Below are 21215 nucleotides of genomic sequence, written 5' to 3' on the forward strand. Positions count from 1 at the left end.
ACTGAAGCCAGGATTTCACCCAAATAATTATTATAAGATGCTAGCAAATGATCAACAGATAAGGAACAGCATCTTTCAGAGGCCGCTGGAAAGGTTCAGGTTTCCATGAGCCTCTGAAGTCAGGCTATCAATGCAATTCCCTCAACCTGACAGGAAAAGGCAACTTCAAGATCGAAGCATATAGGAAAATGGTCACTGTGTAGCATAGTTAAAATGTTTTTGGGTTCAAAATATACTTTCAATGTTTACTGGAAGCACACAGAATCTGGTAAACGCAATGTGCCTCATAGTCTATTTTCAGATATACACTCTGAACAGAAAACAAAACATTTTAAAGATCTGAAGTGCTACCAGGTCTTATTCTTCTACTGGGTGAAAACAATAACATCTGTGAGCAATAAATTGTCACACGACAAACCTATAACTCCAAATTTAGTTTGATAAAAGATGTATTTATGGAGATTATTTATTTTGGTTAAAAAATAGCCACTCAATTTGCCTCCAGGCTAAAATATAGCATACTCAACCTGGAAACAAGTTTGTTATTGCCAATCTAGTTCTCTCCATTTATAACTTCAAAAGGGCTCTTTTATGTTGCATAAGAATGGAGAATATTTAAGAATTTTGTTTTTTTTTAAATTCCTGCAACTGTAAACATTTTGCAGGGATTTTAGGCAATATTTTGAACTACTATTCAAACTACTATTTATATATAAAAAAGAACAATTCCTTTCATAGTATTTTAACTCAAATGTTGAATTAAAGACCTATTTCCTGGTCCTGTAAAGCTTTGCCAGTATTGCACCCAGTGCTTAAATCAAACCCTTAGCCCAACATGAATTGCAGAATCAGAATATAATTGTGTATACAAAAGAGCCATATTAACAGGCAAAATATAAAAATATTCACACTCCAGTATATAGAGGTTAATTAATATCTGTGAATTTATTTGACACTATTGATTGTTGTTATGGATTGTACTCAAAGCAACTAATTTATGCCAGATCTCTGCTTAGATGCATCAATACCTTTTCTCCACCTAATCCTTCAATTAAGGCTGTGGCATTGTTCATCTTCCGTCTACATGTTTCAGCATCATCCAGTAAAGTTTGTTTCTCTTGCATGGCAGCATTATACATGGCTTGTACTTGGTCCAGTTCCCTCTGTTTCTCATCGAGCTGGTTCTGTGCATTATTTAATTCATCTTGGGCAACTGCTAGCCTTGCTTCCTGCAATGCTAGATTTGCCTACAAATAATTTAGAGTGAAAAATATTGAATCACAGATATCTGACAGTTCTAACTCACCGCATTCATTCCATGCTACTATACTGTACTGTACAGTATGTAGGTATTATTTTTAATACAATGCTTTGTTTGAAACCACAGCATTTGAATGTAGTTTCTTTTTAAAATTTTAGTTCCTGCTGACAAGAAATCACAACATTAAGTAGTAGGGCACAATATTAAACTGCTTTGATTTGTTAGTATCTTCAGGCTGATCAGTTAATCATACAATGCATCTTCATTTTCAACAGTTCCAATTCAGCAAGGAACTCGAGGGCCATAATGAAACAGCTGTACACTAGGGATTTTAGGCAATCTGTTCAGTATCATACCCAAGATTCAAACTTTAGTAATTTCTTAGGGCAAGAACAAACAACAACTGTGACTTCTGAATTATGAACAGCTATTTATGGAAATTACACATTTTCCTCCCAATTACTTCTGTGATAAAACTAAAAGGAAGCACAATGTACCAGTCACACAGAGCATGCATTTTTGCTCTTCTGGGGGCTAAACTCCAATCAACATTTTGCCAGTTTAATTCGTAATTACTAACGTTGACTCATTGAAATTTAAGCTCATAATTGGTGCATTCCTACCAGATAAAACTGATGTTTATTCAATGAATTATAAGTTTATTTGAGTACATAGATAATTGTAGAGAATCAAGGAGCTACTAAAGGAAATCACATCTATAATTAAGGATTGTTTCCTGTTGAACTGGTTATTTTGTAATTTAATGAGCATCTTGTTTAATCAGCTAATCTTCTTTAATCAGTTAATAATTTAACTCTATACTCCTTTGCTTACAAGATTTCTGAAGTGGTCATGAATTTTCTGTCAAAATATGCCAGTATTTAGCTCATAAAAAGTCCCCCTTGCCCAAGCCAATAAACAAATAGAACATTGACACCATTAGGGTGACTCTTTGAACAGTCTAAACAAGAACTAGTTTGTAACACAGGGCTCTGATAAGAACATTCTTATCTTATCCTTAATTCTGATTATAATATGCTGATATCCAGTGAACTCCCTTGCTTGAGTTAGTGAAATCCTTGTGAAAAAGAAAAGACAAGTGTGTATATCTCAAGATTTTCGCCTAGGAGCAAGGCAGGATTTAGGGTCAGGAATCCAGGCAACAGGGTGCTGGCTAGTTTACTTAAAATCAATTGGCAACATGCTCTGTTTTTGTTGCAAAAGATTTCACAAGACTACCAAATTGTTGCATGTGCTTTAAGAGCACAATTAGTGGCATCAATTAGCTGATGCTCAGAAGCAGCATGACAAGTCCCTTGGCCGTTTTGTGGCCTACCCCAAATAGATGGAGATTGAGTCTAGGCTCAAGTTAAATAAATGCATAAATGCAGAAAACCAAAGCGTTATTACTCTAGAAACCCAGGAATGGAGGAACGTGCTTGAGTGTCCAATCTCAATTACTCTCTTCCTTGCAAAAAATAATTTGGCCTTCCAGAGCTTGTTGGGTACGTTGTTCACTGAACATAACGGTAATTTCTTCGGTCTAGTAGAGCTCCTTGGGAAATACAATGATGTTATGCATGAACACCTATATTGAGCAGTTTGTAAAGAAGCTGTGGACTATTACTGCAGTAAATCAATTCAAAACAAATTGACTGACCTTATGGGAAGGAAGATGCTTGATAACATATTGATGCAGCTCAGCAAAGCAAAGTACTATGCTGCTATAATGGAGTGCACTCCCTATATTGGTTACAGTGAAAAGGCATCATTTATGGTAAGATTTGATGAAGACAGAGAGGGCTGTTTCCGGTCTAGTCTGTGGACAATTCTCCTGGAAAGGCCTAACAGAACTGTTTATAAGCATTTTGAATAAGAACAAAATAAAGCTTCAGAACTGTTGTGCCTAGGCTACAATAATGGAACAAACATAAAGGCTACGTCTACACTGGCCCCTTTTCCGGAAGGGGCATGTAAATTTCACTAGTCGTCGTAGGGAAATCCGCGGGGGATTTAAATATCCCCCGCGGCATTTAAATAAAAATGTCCGCCGCTTTTTTCCGGCTTTTAAAAAAGCCGGAAAAGAGCGTCTAGACTGGCCCCGATCCTCCGGAAAAAGTGCCCTTTTCCGGAGGCTCTTATTCTTACTTTGAAGTAGGAATAAGAGCCTCCGGAAAAGGGCACTTTTTCCGGAGGATCGGGGCCAGTCTAGACGCTCTTTTCCGGCTTTTTTAAAAGCCGGAAAAAAGCGGCGGACATTTTTATTTAAATGCCGCGGGGGATATTTAAATCCCCCGCGGATTTCCCTACGACGACTAGTGAAATTTACATGCCCCTTCCGGAAAAGGGGCCAGTGTAGATGTAGCCAAAGGGAAGAAATGGTGGCATCCAGGCAAGGATCATTGCACTTAATCTAAGAGCTTTCTTTGTGTTTACCATTCCCTCAACCTGGTTGTGTCAGATGAAGCGTCATCCTCTTTAGATACAGTATTTTTCTTTGGCGTACAACAGAGGATATACTTCTTTTTTCGGCATCAACTATCAGGTGGAACATCCTTATGGACAATGTTACAAATCCGGTCATGAAGCTGTTAGTGACACTTTCTGGGAGAAGCTCATTGACAGCATATGGTTAGTGATGTACCAAGTGACTGAAGTTTATGATGTACTGATGGAAAAGTTGTGGCTGGAATCTGGCACAAGGTGCAAAGCCAGGGAAGCCAGATCACTGACTTCAAATTTCTGGTCTCAATTGTAGTTTGGCACAATATCCTGTACTAAGTAAATGTTGAAGCAAAATGCAGGACAATGTAGCACTTTAAAGACTAACAAGATGGTTTATTAGATGATGAGCTTTCGTGGGCCAGACCCACTTCCTCAGATCAAATAGTGGAAGAAAGTAGTCACAACCATATATACCAAAGGATACAATTAATTGTATCCTTTGGTATATATGGTTGTGACTACTTTCTTCCACTATTTGATCTGAGGAAGTGGGTCTGGCCCACGAAAGCTCATCATCTAATAAACCATCTTGTTAGTCTTTAAAGTGCTACATTGTCCTGCATTTTGCTTCAACTACCCCAGACTAACACGGCTACATTTCTATCACTAAGTAAATGTTGTAAGCAAGGCATGGACGTCATGACTACTACTTCTTTGATGAGCAGATGATTGAGTTCTTTGTGGCCTACAGAAACAACGGATTTGAAGATGCTATCATTGTAGCCAAAGAAATGGTGGGAAGCTTAGAAGTTGAGCCTGTCTTCAAAGAAACTCATATTTATTGGGAGAAGAGACAAAACTGTTATGAGGGCAGAGATGAGGTAATGGGAAGCTCTGAAGAAAAATTCAATAGCAAGTATTTTTGCTCACTCATTGATGATGCTTAAGTTTCTTCCGAAAAAAGATTTGGACGATTGAAATACCATGAAAAGACTTGGGAGAAGAGGAGAAGGGTTGCATGACCTTAGTAAACAGCAGGCAGATAGGAAAACACTCTTGAACAATTGTATGGACCTTCACTTAGGGATGTTAGATAGCATGTAATTGAATAGTTGTGTGACTGCATCAAATTTTAGCAGTTATACAACTATTCTATAGTCCCCGGAGGCAGGGCCAGCAGCCAGTGCGCTCCCAGCCCAACTCCTAGGGAGCCTCCTGCCACCCTGCACTGCTGCCTCTCTATCAGGGGCAGCAGCATGAGGTGGTAGGTGGGAGCCGTTTCGCAAGGGGAGCCAATTTAAAAAACTCTGCCCGCCACCCTGCACTGCTGCCTCTGGCAGCAGCCCCTGGCCATGGGGGTCTGAGCCAGAGCAGCCTCTATCCATGGGGAGCTTGGACCCTCCACAGACAGGGGCTGCTTTTAGAGGCAGCAGCGTGGAGGAGAGGAAGGAAAAAGGCTCTGCCAGCTCCCCCTGTACTGGCTCCCTCCTGCCCCTCTCAACCTCTGTACTGCTGCTTTTCTATCAGCAGCAGCAGTGTGGGGGTCAGGGTGGGGGCAGGTGGATCTATCAATCAGAGGCAGCAAGTGGGAGGGTTCTGTTCATGCTGATGGTCACGGTCAAAAATGCAGCTTTTTGAAGTCAGGCTGATTAAAACATATCTTCGATCGACAATGGCTGTTTTATCTCTTCAAAATGCCATTGGCTGTGCTTTGGGTCTCTGAGACACTCTGAGGCTATGTCTACACTTGCAGCTTCTTGTGTCAGAAGTATGCAAATGAGGCTAAGCGTGGAATATCACTGAGCCTCTTTTGCATACCTAATGAACCGCCATTTTTGCAGAAGAGGCTCTTGCGCCGGAAGGAGCTGTCTACACTGCCCCTTCTTGCGCAAGAAAAATCCTCTTGTGCAATGCCATTATTCCTGAAAATAATTGGCGTAACGGCATTGTGCAGGAGGGCTTTTCTTGCGCAAGAAGGGGCAGGACAGCTCCTTCTGGCGCAAGAGCCTCTTCTGCAAAAATGGCAGTTCATTAGGTATCCAAATGAGGCTCGGGGATATTCCACGCTTAGCCTCATTTGCATACTTCTGACGCAAGAAGCCACAAGTGTAGACATAGCCTGACAGTTTGCAAGGACAAAAGCAAGAAAAGCAACCTTTTGAACTTAAGGACTATGGTTAACATTCTAAGATTGTCACCTACTTCAGTGCTGTATAATACTGGCCCATCTGACATTACTGCACAATTCAATTTGTTGATGTTAGTAAGTTTCAGTTATTCTTAAAATTAAAAAAAGTTTCTAGAAGCTTAGAGGAAACCATTTTTATTTGCTTATATATGGCACAAATAAATACAGATTTACAGATTCTAGCTTACAAATGTATCATCTTATATGACAGGGATAAATCATGCATGCAAACTGTGCATCAAAGTCATTGAAATCATCTACAAATGCAGTAAAATATAAGGTATTCAGAAGTTTAAACAAGGGGGAAGGGTTGCTAAAGACACTAGTTGCCTGGGGCACCATATAGTCTGGAGCTGGCCCTAGCCAAGAGTGATAAAACATACAGCATGAAGTCTGGTGGGCCCTAAAAGGCACAGATCTGTCGTCAGAGAATTAGAGGCGCAAATTTGATTCATGTCAACAAAAAAAGAGCACACTGTTGTTCTATTAATTCAACCTCCGGGGAATAGCAATGTCAACAAGAACTTCAGTAGCTATTTCAACTACATCTGCAGGCATACAGCAGATCATACAGACCAGGCTGGTGGTGGCAATTATTTTATAGTGGAGAAAAAGCAAGGAAAATACACACCATGACATCTAAAAGGCAAGGAGTGCGAGACAGTGAGAACACTTGAGAGAGCTGCAGTCCGTCCGTCCCCCGCCCACCAGAGTCAGGTGCTTGGAGCCAAAAGGCAATCCGACATAAAGAGGTATGACTTTGGTAGAAAAAAAACTAATCAGATCAACTGGAACAGGGAGCTTAGGGCTATGTCTAGACTACAGGGCTCCGTCGACGGAGCCATGTAAAATAGTTTATTTGGCATAGGCAAAGAAGTGGGGATTTAAATAATCCCCGCTTAATTAAAATAAACATGGCCGCTGCGCTGTGCCGACGATCAGCTGATCCGGCACAGCGGGCAGTCTAGACGCGCCGCAGTCGACAAGGGAAGCCTTTGTCAACCACTCCGATATGCCTCGGAAAACGAGCGGTTGACAAAGGCTTCCCTTGTCTACCGCGGCGCGTCTAGACTGTCCTGCTGTGCCGGATCAGCTGATTGTCGGCACAGCGCGGCGGCCATGTTTATTTTAATGAAGCGGGGATTATTTAAATCCCCGCTTCTTTGCCTATGCCGAATAAACTATTTTACATTGCTCCGTCGATGGAGCCCTGTAGTCTAGACATAGCCTAGGTGTCAGGGCCTGCAGCAGAGCTGGGTTGGAAACGGGCCTGCAGCTGCATCAGTCTCTAGTCAAACTAACGGGCACAGCTGGCCTGACGAGGGCTGCCTGCCTGACTGCATCACCCGACTGGTTAAAAGAACCAGGCGACTGGATTTTAAGCACAGCAGCAAGAGCAATTCAGGAACTATTCCAAGCCTAAATCCCAGGCTGTGATTGTTCTTTTGCCTACTTGTTCCCATTCCTGTTCCCAGTTTTACCTCACTCCAGGGAACCCAGTACTGATTCTTGGCTGCAATTCCTGACTTTAGCTCTGGCCTCTGGCTCTGATTATGACCCTTAGCTTTGATTTCTGACTTCTAATTTGGACTCTGACCATTGGCTCTGGTGCCTGGCCCTTGACTCCAGATCTAGCCCTGGTCTGTGATTCCTGACTGCTGCTGAAACCACTGGGCATGACCATCCATGTCCTGGTCACTGACAGTGTGAGTAGCTCAAGCACAAACAACAGGAAAATGGGCTGACAGGGCACGCATGGATTCAAGAAAGGTCCATATCTCTCTGACAGAGATAACAGGAGCCCTGCAAGAACTGGCAGGTACAGAGGCTGCTGCCCTGCAGCCACAGAATACAGTTGTGTAAGGTCTAGCCACCCCACCTTTGACCCCTGCTCCTCATAGGTCCAAGCTTCCCCTACCTGACAAGTTCCATAGGAATTCAGTGTCAGCTCATATTTCTTCTCTGTCTACAGTTGTGTTCCACTGACCAAGCCTAATGGGATTAATTATCAGCCTGCTTCCCAGGGAGGCCGTGGCTTGAGCATTTCCACTCCTGGAATAATCAAGTCCACTGGGACAATCTGGGGACTTGGTTCAAGCTATGATGACCCAAGTCACAAGCTTAAGGAGGGTCCGAATGAATGCTTCCCTGACAGCTAGCATGGAGGAGGAGAGGGTTTTTAAGTGTTTATGTAAATAGAGTTTGCTCATGCTCTTCTTACATACTCAGCAGATAGAGCGGCGTCAAAAGTGATCAACTTTGGCTGGTGCTGGGTTACAGATCACCTAAGCATTGAATGCAGAGGTAGTGAAATACGGTTACCAATGTTGTAATTATGTAGGAATACAGGGAAGCAGGACAGTGCTTAACTTGTCTCAAAGGAGGGTGCCACCCTCCGTTGAAAGAACATCATTAAGCCAGGGGCTTGAATGCCTGGGCCCTTTGAAAATAAGAAGAGTGGAGACAGGTATCTTAGTCAGGAGGCTGTAAACCCTCCCCACAGGTCCTTGCTGGACTGGTCTAATTTGTTTCTCTCCATGGTTCAAAGAAATCTTAATAAGCTTCCTTAGGAATCTCTTTGTTATTTTAATGCTTGATCAGAGCTCAAAATCAGTTGTGGTGGGGCTGTGCTTATGCCCAGAGCTGGAAATCACTGAGAGCTGAAATCACTTTGTGGAACAACCAGGCTTCTGCCCCATCTACACAGAGCTAACATCACTCAGAGACTGGCTGGCAAAGGTCTCTGCAAGCAAGCAGCTGGCAGGAATGGCCAGCAGGAACAGCGAGGAGGCAGTTGGCTGGAGCCATGAAAGTGAAGCGAGCATGGTGGCTTTTACATGCCCCCCGCTTAAGGCAGGAGGAGGATTCATGCAGATATACCTCTGAGCACTGGTCTGCACCGACCTGGCAAAACAAGTGTGAGCAGGTTGTAGGGTGAGGGGCATATAATGAGAACTTGGGTATTGGACTCAAGAACATGAAGCAAAGGACACTGTCAAGCATGCTCTGGGGCGGGTGTCTTGCTCATGCTCTTATGCTTATGAATATTACTTGTGCTGTTTTCTCACATTAATGCTAGATTATTTTTATTAAAGAAACTCTTTCTACCTCAGTTGTGCTTGTGAGAGGGAGAGAATTGCCTTTTCAAGGCACCTAGTGAGTAGAGTAAAATTTTCTCAGGTTACTCGATGGGGGCTAGAGCCAATTTTGGTTAATACTATTGAAAAGGAATCCCCTGGGTATTGAACCCACCCTTTTTGTTTTCCACTCCAACTGGCAGAAGGGTTACATAGCCAAAACCACACCTCAAATGTTACAGCAAGAACACTGGCTAGTTTCCAAATACGTAGCAGAGTTCTGACGTTTGGCAGTGCAGACTGAGTGCAATGAGGCTGACTCCCTGACCTTGCCAATAGGGATTCCTGTTAAATATCAACACTGCTATATGTTCAACAAAAAGAAAGCTGACAACATACCACCTCCTTGCAACTACAACTTTAGGATTGTAGGATGTCCAGAGAGTGACCCTTAACTTTTCCACCACTTTCCATTATAATAACTTGTTTGTCTTTTAACTTTGCCAAATTTAAACTGTTCAGTCTGGTTATTTTATTTTTTAAGCAATAACAGTCCAGACACTTCTCAAGAAGAGATGAAGGAAATTTTTTCCTGCTGTAAAAAGTTCATACAGATTTTGTGTTGAGAAGCTCTAGTATCTCCATGCTTTAGAGCAGGGACCTGAAATTAGGCACAAAGGCACACTAGTATAAGGAATGTGTCTTTCACCGTCAAAGGGAAAAAACACCCACATTTGTCCAAGTAAGCCTTTAGGGATCTCTCATATGCTCAGGAGAGATTTGTTAGAGTTTGGCAACTAAATTCACCAAGGATTCCACTTGCACTCATCATGCTCCAGGTTCTCACAGACTGTGCATATAAACTAAACAGAGGATGCTCCATCCCAAGGCTCTGGAGGTTGAGCAGGAATTTCCTTGCAATTGCCCTTCCCAGCAACAAGCCCGAAACAACCTTTCACTAGGCCCACGGGAGACTAACAACACAGGCCCCAATCCTGGCCCCCAGACACATTAATTAAATATATGTTTTGTCCAGTTTCACACATATGGAATGGGAAGTGACTGTCCAGGAAGGAGTACTGCTGAAAGGAATATAGGAGTCATAATGGACCACAAGCCAAATATGAGTCAACAGTGTGACACTATTGCAAAAACAAACAAACATGATTCTGGGTTGCATTAACTGGAGTGTTGTGAGCAGTACACAAAAGACGTCATTCTTCCACTCTTTGCTGGTTAGGCCTCACTTGAAGTATTGTGTCCAGATCTGGACACCACATTTCAAGAAAGATGTGGAGACATTGGAGAGGGTCCAGAGACGAGCAACACAAATGATTAAAGGTCTAGAAATCCTGACCTATGAGGGAAGACTGGAAGAATTTGGCTTGTTTAGTTTAGAAAAGAGAAGATTGAGAGGGGACATGATAGCAGTTTTCAAGTATCTAAAAGGGTGTCACAATGAAGAGGGTGAAAAATTGTTCTCCTTGGCTTCTGATGATAAGACAAAAGGCAATGAGCTTAAATTGCAGCAAGGGAAGTTTAGGTTGGACATTAGGAAAAACGTCCTAACTGTCAGGGTTTTGAAACACTGGAATAAATTGCCTTGGGTGGAATCTCCATCATTGGAGATATTTAAGAGCAGATTGGATAGTTATCTATCAGGGATAATCTAGATTGTGCTTGGTCATGCCACTAGGGCAGGGGGTTGGACTCAATGACCTCTCGAGGTCCCTTCCAGTTCTAGTATTCTATGATTCCGTGGTGATGGGCTTGTGGCCTCTGGCTGAGCCCCTCCCTTAGAATGGGCACTGGTAAAACGTACCCATTTCACGTCTTTACTTGGGGCCTGCCAATCAGCAGGGAGCCACTATGGCATTGTAATATCAATATCCGTCCATGCTAAAGCCCAGAGTGAAGGAGAAGAGAAGCTGGGCTCTAAAAAATAGATGTGATCATGCAGTTAAAGTCTATATTACAATGTCTACGTACCAGAGTCTGAATTCAAGTTGTATACGCAAATTTAATTCTGATCTTTTCCAACTTTTAAGTATTTCACTTTGCAACTTTAGTGCTCTTTTAACATCGTCTCTTTGTAAGTATATAGTTTAGTTATTTCAGCTGTGATGAGTAGTTAAGAATGGTCATACTGGATCAGATCAAAGATCCATCTAGCTTAGTATCCTGTTCTCCAACAGTGGCCAATGCCAGAGGCCCCAGAGGGAATGACCTGAACAGGTAATCATCAAGGGTATGTCTACACTACCCCGCTAGTTCGAACTAGCGGGGTAATGTAGGCATACCGCACTTGCAAATGAAGCCCGGGATTTGAATTTCCCGGGCTTCATTTGCATAAGCGGGGAGCCGCCATTTTTAAAACCCCGCTGGTTCGAACCCCGTGCAGCGCGGCTACACGGGGCTTGAACTAGGTAGTTCGGACTAGGATTCCTATTCCGAACTACCGGTACACCTCGTTCCTTGTTCCAAGCCTAGTCCAAACTACCTAGTTCGAGCCCCGTGTAGCTGCGCTGCACGGGGTTCGAACCAGCGGGGTTTTAAAAATGGCGGCTCCCCGCTTATGCAAATGAAGCCCGGGAAATTCAAATCCCGGGCTTCATTTGCAAGTGCGGTATGCCTACATTACCCCGCTAGTTCGAACTAGCGGGGTAGTGTAGACATACCCCAAGTGTTCTATCCCCTGATGTCCATTCCCAGCCCTGAATAACAAAGGCTCTGTACATCATCCCTGCCCATCCTGACTAAAAGCCATTGATGGACTTATTCTCCATGAATTTTTCAAGTTCTTTTTTGAGCCCTGTTAAAGTCTTGGCCTTCACAACATCCTCTGGCACGGAGTTCCAGAGGATAAATGTGTATTGTGTGAAGAAATACTTCCTTTTGCTTGTTTTAAACCTGCTGCCTATTAATTTGATTGGGTAACCCCTAATTCTTGTGTTATGCGAAGGGATAAATAACTTTTTCTTATTTACTTTTTCCACACTAGTCATGATTTTATAGACCTCTATCATATCTCTCCTTAATCATCTCTTTTGCAAGCTGAAAAGTCCCAGTCTTATTAATCTCTCTTTATGTGGCAGGTTGTTCCATGCCCCTAATCATTTTTGTTGCCCTTTTCTGAATCTTTTCCAATTTCAATATATTTCTTTTGAGATGAGGCAACTACATTTGCACACAGTATGCAAGATGCAGGCATACCATGGATCTATATGGAGGCAATGTGGCAGTTTCTCTTTTATTATGTATCTCTTTCTTAATGATTCCCAACATTCTGTTTGCTTTTTTAACTGTCGCTGAACATTGAGCGGATGTTTTCAGAGAACTATCCATAATGACTCTAAGATCTGTCTTCTAATATGCATTACTTTGTATTTATCAACACTGATTCTCATCTGCCTTTTTGTTGTACACTCACCCAGCATGAGATCTTTTTGAAACTCTTTGCAGTCTGCTCGGGTCTTAACTATCGTGAGTAATTTTGTATCATCTGCAAATTTTGACACCTCACTGATTACTCCTTTCTCCAGATCATTTATGAATATGTTCAGTAGGGTTGGTTCCATTATGTACCGCTGGGGGATACCACTAGTTACGTCTCTCCATTGTGAAAACTGACCATTTATTTCCACCGTTTGTTTCCTATCTTTTGACCAGTTATCAGCCTATGAGAGGACCTTCACTCTTAGTCCATGTCAGCTTATTTTGCTTAGCAGCTTTTGGTGAGGGACCTTGTCAAAGGCTTTCTGGAAATCTAAGTACACTATACACATTGGATCCCCTTTTCCATTTGCTTGTTGATCAGCTCAAAGAATTCTAGTAGATTGGTGAATCATGATTTCCCTTTACAAAATTCATGTTGACTCTTCCCCAACAAATTATGTTCATCTATATGTCTGACAGTTCTGTTCTTTACTATAGTTTCAAACAGTTTGCATGGGATTAAAGTTATATTTATCAGCCTATAATTGCAAGGATCACCTCTACAGCCCTTTTTAAAAATTGGTATCACATTAGCCATCCTCCAGTCATTTGGTACAGAGGCTAATTTAAATAATAGGTTACAGACTACCGTTAATAGTTCTGCAATTTCATGTTTGAGTTCCTTCAAAACTCTTGAGTAAATGTCATCTGATCCTGGTGACTTATTACTGTACAGTTTATCAATTTGGTCCAAAACTTAATCACACATCAATTTGGGTCAGTTCTTCAGATTGGTCACCTGAAAATAATGGCTCAGCTTTGGGAATTTCCCTCACATCCTTAGCTTTGAAGACCTATGCAAATAATTAATTTAGTTTCTCCACAAAGGCCTATAATCTTTGAGTGCTTCTTTAGTATCTCAATCATCCAGTGGCTCCAATAGTGGTTTAGCAGGCTTCCTGCTTCTGATGTACTTAAAACCTTGATATCATGTTTTGAGTTTTTGGCTAGCTGTTTTTCAAATACTTTTTTGGCCTTTCTCGTTATAGTTCTACTCTTCAGTTGCCAGAGTTTGTGCTTCTCTCTATTTTACTCGTTAGGATTTAACTTCCACTTTATAAATGAAACCCTTTTGTTTCTGACTGCTTCTTTTACTTTGCTGTTTAGCCACGGTGGCATTTTTTTTGTTCTCTTACTATGTTTGTCAATTTGGGGTATACATTTAAGTTGTATAGCTTCTTTAATAAGTTTCCATGCAGCTTGCAGGGATTTCACTCTTGTTACTATGCCTTTTAATTTCTGTTTAACTTCCTCATTATGGTGTAGTCCTCATTTCTGAAATTGTTGGGCTGCTGAAGTCTTTTTCACACTATAGGGATATTGAATCTAATTATATTATGGTCACTATTACCAAGCTGTCCTGTCCTCTTGGACCAGACTCTATATGCCATATAAGGTTAAATCAAGAATTGTCTCTCCTCTTGTGGATTCTAACACTAACTGCTCCGAGAATCAGTCATTTAAGGTATTGAGAAATTTTATCTCTGCATCTTGTCCTGAGGTGACGTGTACCCAGTCAATATCGGGATAGTTGAAATCCCCCATTATTATTGAGTTTTTTTAATTTTTAAAGCATCTCTAATTTCCCTGAGCATTTTACAGTCACTGTCATCATCCTGGTCAGGTGGTCGGTAATATATCCCAACTGCTACATTCTTATTATTAGATCATAGAATTATTGTCCATAGAGATTCTATGATACAATTTGGTTCATTAAGATTTTTACTCCATTTGAGTCTACACTTTCTTTCACATATATTGCCACTCCCCACCAGCACAACTTGTTCCATCTTTCCAATATATTTTGTACCCTGGTGTTACTGCGTCTCATTGATTATCCTCATTCCATCAAGTTTCTTTGATGTCTATTATATCAATATCCTTATTCAATACAAGGCACTCTGGTTCACCCATCTAATTATTTAGACTGCTAGTGTTATTTTAACTCATGTGTTTTAGCATTTTAACCTCTCTCTCATTAGTGGAAAATAAATATATGAAGTACCTTAAGGGGAAGGACTTCTTTATTAATACTGTAGAAATATGCCATTGCTTGTGTCCATGAACATAGTCCTGCTACATTCCCACAAACTTTTTTAGCAGTCTCCAGATTATAATCTTCCATGTCTAAATAAGGTTGTAGCAGTTCCACAATCTCTTCTGTAATTGAATCCTATTAAATAAAAAATAAATATATATTTGAATTAAATTTCATGAATATGACCAATGAATTCTTAGACAAACATTCATGACATAATCCTTACCAAAATAATAACTTTACAATGACCATAATCATACTTATTTTTAAAACATGACTGCAAAATATTGTTCTTCAAAAAATATTTTTTTAAAAGTGATTTACCATTATACATTTCACTTCTCAATTCCTTTCTCCATTTACATGAGTCAGGAAGTGCCCACAGTTCTTCATGATTCCTGCCAGTCCATGGTATGGTTTCACAGCTCTTGGCGTTCCATTGTATTCTCTTCAAACTTCTCCTGACAGAGTCATTCCATCAGATCCTCAGTCTGCCATGTCTTTGATTGTTGCCCTCTTTCTCCCATTCTTTCTTTGCTGGGTTCTCCCATTCTGATCACATGTCCAGCACACATCAAGTATGCACTATCTCTCTATCACTGAGAGTCCCAAGTTCATCTTCCCCCTTGTTTCTTCCACACACACACTATCTACCATAGCTTGTACCCTCACTATATTATTTTCAACTACTCATGTCTTCTTTTCTAAGATCACCAAAAGATCCGCCATTTCCAAAAAAATAGAGCAGACAGGAACAACCACATGCAGCCTCCATTTTTCCTTTCAGTTTGTTACTTAATTGAAGGTCCTCTTTTCAGTTCTCCAAATAGCTCTCCAAATGCACTAAGTTGACTTCCCAAACACACACATTCTTTCCTCTGCTTCGGTTTCTCTCCTGAAACCTACCAGTATATATTAAAATCTCTATTATTTAGTATTATTAATCATGTATATCACTGTTGCACCCAGAATATTGTGTTTGGGTTTATATTTCACTCAGTATTGGAATATGGTACGCTATACTGTTTTATTTTAATCTAGGTTGTATCAATATAAGATTAAGTTAGTCAGAGTTTTGCTTGGGGTCTGCTCTAGACAGATGATTGAGAATTTATCTACCTATGACTTAAAAAATGTAACACCTGTCTTACAGTGATACATTTATGGTCTTTATTTTCTTTTAGAATTTTTCTCTGTATTCAGTGTCAGAGTGTGTTGAAAAAAATGTATTAATCTGTCAGATTTCCAGAGTAGGTTTGACGTTGGGAACAGAATACAAATAATTAAAGCAAATTATTAAGGCCTGGTTCAATATGGATGCACAAGGAAGAGGGAAGATTTCAAGGAGCTTTCTTCATGCTTTTCATACTTGTGCAAAAGCTAGCTACAGTCTGACTGGAGAGTGAGCACACTCTTCTTGGCTGTCCCAAAGGTACAGGGAATGATGGGTAAAGCCAGGCTATGACCACACTCACTCTTCACACTTACTAGCAAACCTACCAGTGTGGAGGGATGTGCAGGGTGCACCTTTTTATTCCTGGAATGAGTGGTGGAGTTGCTTCTCCCCACAGTTAGCCAGAATTCCTCCTGCAGCCCCACACTGCACCATGGCCCCCTCTGTACCCTCAAAGAGATATAATCTCAAAAACCCTGTTTGGCAGTAAAAGGATTGCTGATAATACTGATGCTGATCCTACATTTTAATTGTGATTTGTTTCAACTTTCCATTTTATTATTTTACTCCAATTTTTCTCACAAACTATACATAGCATCAAAAGGCAAACCAATAAAAAAATGATGATGATGATGATGATGATTGATGATGGAAGTGGTCATTACTTAAATATTTGAAAAACTTGAAACCAACCTCATAAACAATATACTATGTGCTGGTAAAGCACACATGATTTAGGGATGGCTGTTTTAAGTACTGAAGAAGCATTAAATGTTTCAAACTTTATTTTACGGAAAATGTATTAGTACAGGTTGGACATCCCTGGTGGCACCCGTGGTACTTGAGAGGTCCCAAACGAGGGATTTTGCCGTACCGGGGAGATCAATTCCATCCCCTCTGCTGATGGAGTCCAAGCTCACCTAGTGGCCCCAGCCAGACTCCCCTCCAGGCTCTACACCCCCGTCTGGCTCATCTGCTGGCCAGTCTGGTTCCCATCCTGGCTGCTAGGCTCCCTGCCCCAGGCTGTCAGCCCCAGCAGTCAGGCACCTCATCCCTGGCTGTACTGTGCTGCTGGTCCGGTTCCAACCCTGGCCGCTAGGCAGGCTCTGTGTCTGCATCTGAACTCCACTGCTAGGTCCAGCCCCAGCTGCCAGGCAGGTTCCATGCCCCAGGTCAGGTTCCACTCCTGGCCCTGGCCACCAGGCTCCACACTGCTTGCTCTTTGCCCCCTGGCTGGCTCCGCTGCCAGCCTCAGCACCAAGCTCCCTGCTCCTCTCCTGGCTGGGGCTCTGTGGATCTGCAACAAATGTGGTCCTGCTGATCACAGATACTGCTGGACCAGAAAGTCCCAGACCATCGAGGTTCAACCTCTATGTATATTTTACTGAATCTAAAAATTGCCCTCCTTTTCATAGCACAAAAGTAATTTAGCTTTGTTTTGAAGATAGTTGTCAAAAATGCCTGCCTTGGTCCTGACAGATCTCTAGCTATTGTAAAGGTTACAAAATAGTCATGAAAAGAGATAAGGAAAATTTGCTGAAATGTGGACATTTGAAAAGTATCCAGATTTTATTTCTTCCTATTCCATTTTCGGGCTTAGCAAACTGATATAGGTGGAATAAGAAGCCACCTAAATCTCTAATTAGACACTTAAAGAGTCAGTTAATGATTTTGCTTTTAAGTAGATGCATGTCTCTAAAATCCATCTGGGACCCCAAATGACATTCCTGGCTGTGACAAAACCAGGCAATAATGGAAATCTCTCAGAAAGTAAGAGAGAGATCAAATAGTTCAGATGAGCATTGTAGCCAATTCAAAACTTCAGTAGTTATGAGGTTTCCCCACCACTATATACTGTGACAGGGTCAGACCAGAATGGTACAGGAGAGTGGTAGAAAAAAAAGCATATTAACCCTTGATTAAGTAAGTCTCTGTACCCAGGGTGAACTAACACAGGGTAACCCAGAACCAGAAGAAAGCTTCTGGAATCAAGCAGGCCAACTGAAGCACCTGGAAACAATTGAGAGGTTACGGGACTCAACTGGGTGTGACTAATCAGAGCAGCAGGAGTCAGTTAAGACCAGTTGAGACTAGTTATAGAGAGCTCTTCTGCAGTTAGTTGAGAGCTGAGAGGAGTTTGGAGTAGAGAAGGTGCCCCAGGTCTGAGAGTGAAGAGGTAGGTGCACTAGGTGAGAAGCTGAGGACGGTGAGAAAAGGCAGAGTGTGTGGAGGGGCAGGACAGATTTGTCGGGGTACCAGAGAGACGGTGTGAGGAGGAATCATTTAGGGAACTGGTGGCAAGACTAGGAATAAAGGAAACCCTGTCTGCTGCCACTGCCTTAGGGTCTCTGGGCCAGAACCCAGAGTAGTGGGTGGGCCTGGACAGGGCCAGATTAAGGGGGGGAGGGCTAGCCAGGCAGCTGCCTGGAGCGCCAACCTATGGGGGGCACCTAATTGAAGTGGTAAGGGGTGCTGCATCAGGTGCTCCCCCATAGGTTGCCGCCTGGGGGCGGGGCCGCGCATGCACCAAGTGCCCAGGGGTGGGGCTCCGCATGCACCACGTGCCTGGGGGTGCGGCATCCCGTACACATCAATCAGGTGCCACGCGCCCACTGCCCAGGGGCCCTGGGCCTGGGTTCCCCCACAACCTCCCCACACTACCTCAGAGCATGCCCCTGAAAGGGGAGACTAGGATTATGCAGGGGTTTCACTCTGTAATACAGACGAACCTGTGATGAGAAGGCTCAGTAGGCTGTGACCCTTGCCTCTAGTAAAGGGTAAGGGGCTACGTGGAAGGTCACAGTGAGCCTCCAGGGCAAATGCTATCAGCCAGACATGCAGGACCCATGGGGCATAGTTGGAGCTTTGCCACAATACCCTAACACAGAAATTCAATGTAAAGAAAGAGGAAGGTAGGAAAATCACTTAATCAAAAATAGAAGACGTTTCCAACGTATTTGCCAATGTCCCTTACAACAAGAATTCAGACATTCTCCTAGAAGTTCTTCTGATTCCTTGCAGTAAAGTTAAATGCACTGACAACTACCTCTAGGAACATATATGCTGTGTCTAGACTGCATCCTTTTTCCGTAAAAGGGATGCAAATTAGACATATCGCAATTGCAAATGAAGTGGGGATTTAAATCCCCCCCGCTTCATTAGCATAAATACGGCTGCCACTTTTTTCCGGCTCGGAGCTTTGCCGGAAAAAAACACCAGTCTGGACGTGGATCTTTTGGAAAATAAAGCCTTTTCCGAAAGATCCCTTATCCCTCTTAAAATAAGGGATAAGGGATCTTTCGGGAAAGGCTTTATTTTCCGAAAGATCCGCATCCAGACTGGCGCTTCTTTCCGGCAAAGCTCCGAGCCGGAAAAAAGCGGCAGCCATTTTTATGCTAATGAAGCGGGGGGGGGGATTTAAATCCCCGCTTCATTTGCAATTGCGATATGTCTAATTTGCATCTCTTTTACGGATTAATAAGCAACAAACAGGACAACTCATTGGGCATTTCACTTAAGAGAGGAGTGATTAATCAGACCTTTTTGTCTTGAATCTCATTTTTTTTTCTCAATTTTGCGTTTAGTGATTAGAGCTTAGGAAAGATGCCAGTTTAAGAGTCCTGGTAACTGGCTGGTTATGGAGGTGTCAGGAATGAGGGTATGCAGTTGGGCCTTAGATCAACCAGTTAACTGTAGCTTTAACTGACCAGATCACCTGATTGACTGAGTAGCATTGTAAGGACTGCTCTTAAGACCAGCAGCAGACCTCGGAGAGTTGCTCAACGCACTCGCCCACAGTTGTGATCTCTTTTGCATCAGCCGTGTTCATGCCTCACTAACAGACTTGTGCCATTTTTGCTCCTGCTTTGTTCCCACTCTGCCCCAGCTCTGCTCCTGCCTTGTTTCCAGTTGTGTTCCAGTTTGCCTTCTCCTGGTCTCAGCCTTCCTCCTGTTTTCTGACTCTATTTCTGGCCCTCGGCTGGGCTTCTGGTTCTTGGCTCTGGTTTCCAGGAGGAGTAACAGGTAATTCGAACTAAGGACTTAGTTTGAATTACCGTTTAACTGCCACGTGTAGCCGCGGGCAGTTAGTCCAGATTAGTGGCATTTAAAAATGGCGACCGGATGGGAACATGCAAATAAATCCCGGGATATTTAAATCCCGGGCTTCATTTGCAAGTTCAAATGCCTACATTAGCCTCCCTAGTTCAAACCAGAGGGCTAGTGTAGACATATCCTTAGAGACTAACAAAATATATAAATAGTATCATGAGCTTTCTTGGGCACAACCCACTTCTTTAGATGACAAATATGGAGCAAGAGGCACAGAGAAAGGAAAAAAAAAACCCTGTCAATTAAAGTGTCCTCGCTAAATGAGGCTAATAGAGTGGGCAGTAAATGCCCAATACTTAATTTTTGATGTCATTTGAGTGTTGAATTTAATGGCCCATTCAATTTTTATCTTTGTTCAGGCTGTGCGAGATAATATCAAATTTGCATATGAAGGCTAGTTCTGCAAATTCTCTCACTAGTTGATTCCTGGAATTGTTTTGTAAGAAGATAGTCACTTTTAGATCCATTAGTGAGTGCCCAGGCAAGTTAAAATGTTCCCCAACAGGTTTCTGTGTGTTACCATTTTGAATATCTGATTTGTGTCCATTAATCCTTTGTCGCAAAGACTATTCAGCTTGGCCAATATGCATGTAAGAGGAGCATTGTATATATCACATTAGTGGATGTGCAGTTGTATGAGATGGTTAAAATCTTTTCAGGTCTACTAAGTGTGCACTTGTGTCAGGATCCTGGTTCCCGGCAAGTAGATTCTGTGATTCCCACAGCTTCTGGCTTGGCTCCTCTGTATGTGGGTCTTCCCAACTCCTTGACACTGTCCTTTCTGCAGACAATCATCCCACCTGGCATTTCATTTCTGTCCAACAGCACCTCAGGTTAGGTGAAGGGTGAGTCCTCAGAATCCAGATCAGCTCCTTGTAAAAAAGGGCAGATTTTCTGCCAAGACCCAGAGTAGTTGTGATTATCTTATATTGGACTTTCAGGCTTTTAATTTTTACTGTTATTGACTGCTTCTCTGGTTTATATCGAACTCAAAAAAGTCATTCCGACATCTAGCTGTACATTTGCATGTTTTTTCTCACATGCTGCTTCTAGATTTCCTCCTCACACCACAGTCAAGATCCAAATGTTGGCCTCTGCCCAACTGGGAGCGTGCATATTTGAACATTGCTGTGAGATGAGAAGAAGCTGTTGCAGATCTGTTGTTAGCAGAAGTTGTCTGCTCTCAAAATAGCTCACACAGCAGACCTCCATTGTGTACGCAGAGATAGTTCCATAAGGAAGTGGCTTCCAGCCAAGCTGACCTCTGTGCAGTAGAAGGCAGAAAATGAAGAACAGGCATCTGAGCAGTGACTGGTGCACTGCAACACAAGTGGAAGGACTACGTGAACAATTTGTGCTAGAACACCAGAAATCCCTATCCACATTGGCACAAACATGGTTCAAAGTGAAAGAGTTACGAGTAAATC

At 42.3% G+C, this 21215-nt stretch overlaps 1 protein-coding gene across 1 annotated transcript in view; it reads right to left on the minus strand.

Annotated features, from left to right (window-relative positions):
- Nucleotides 1-21215, minus strand: part of LOC102447295 (dynein axonemal heavy chain 5-like) — a 290514-nt gene that overhangs the window by 93979 nt on the left and 175320 nt on the right. The window contains exons 60-61 of the mRNA XM_014581788.4: nt 14472-14639; nt 1029-1247 (exon numbers count right to left, since the gene is read on the minus strand). Coding sequence (XP_014437274.3) covers nt 1029-1247; nt 14472-14639 — 387 coding nt within the window. The remainder of the gene's footprint in view (nt 1-1028; nt 1248-14471; nt 14640-21215) is intronic.

The sequence above is a fragment of the Pelodiscus sinensis genome, chromosome 2 (assembly GCF_052426305.1).
Source record: "Pelodiscus sinensis isolate ZL-2025 chromosome 2, ASM5242630v1, whole genome shotgun sequence".
Lineage (NCBI taxonomy): Eukaryota > Metazoa > Chordata > Testudines > Trionychidae > Pelodiscus > Pelodiscus sinensis.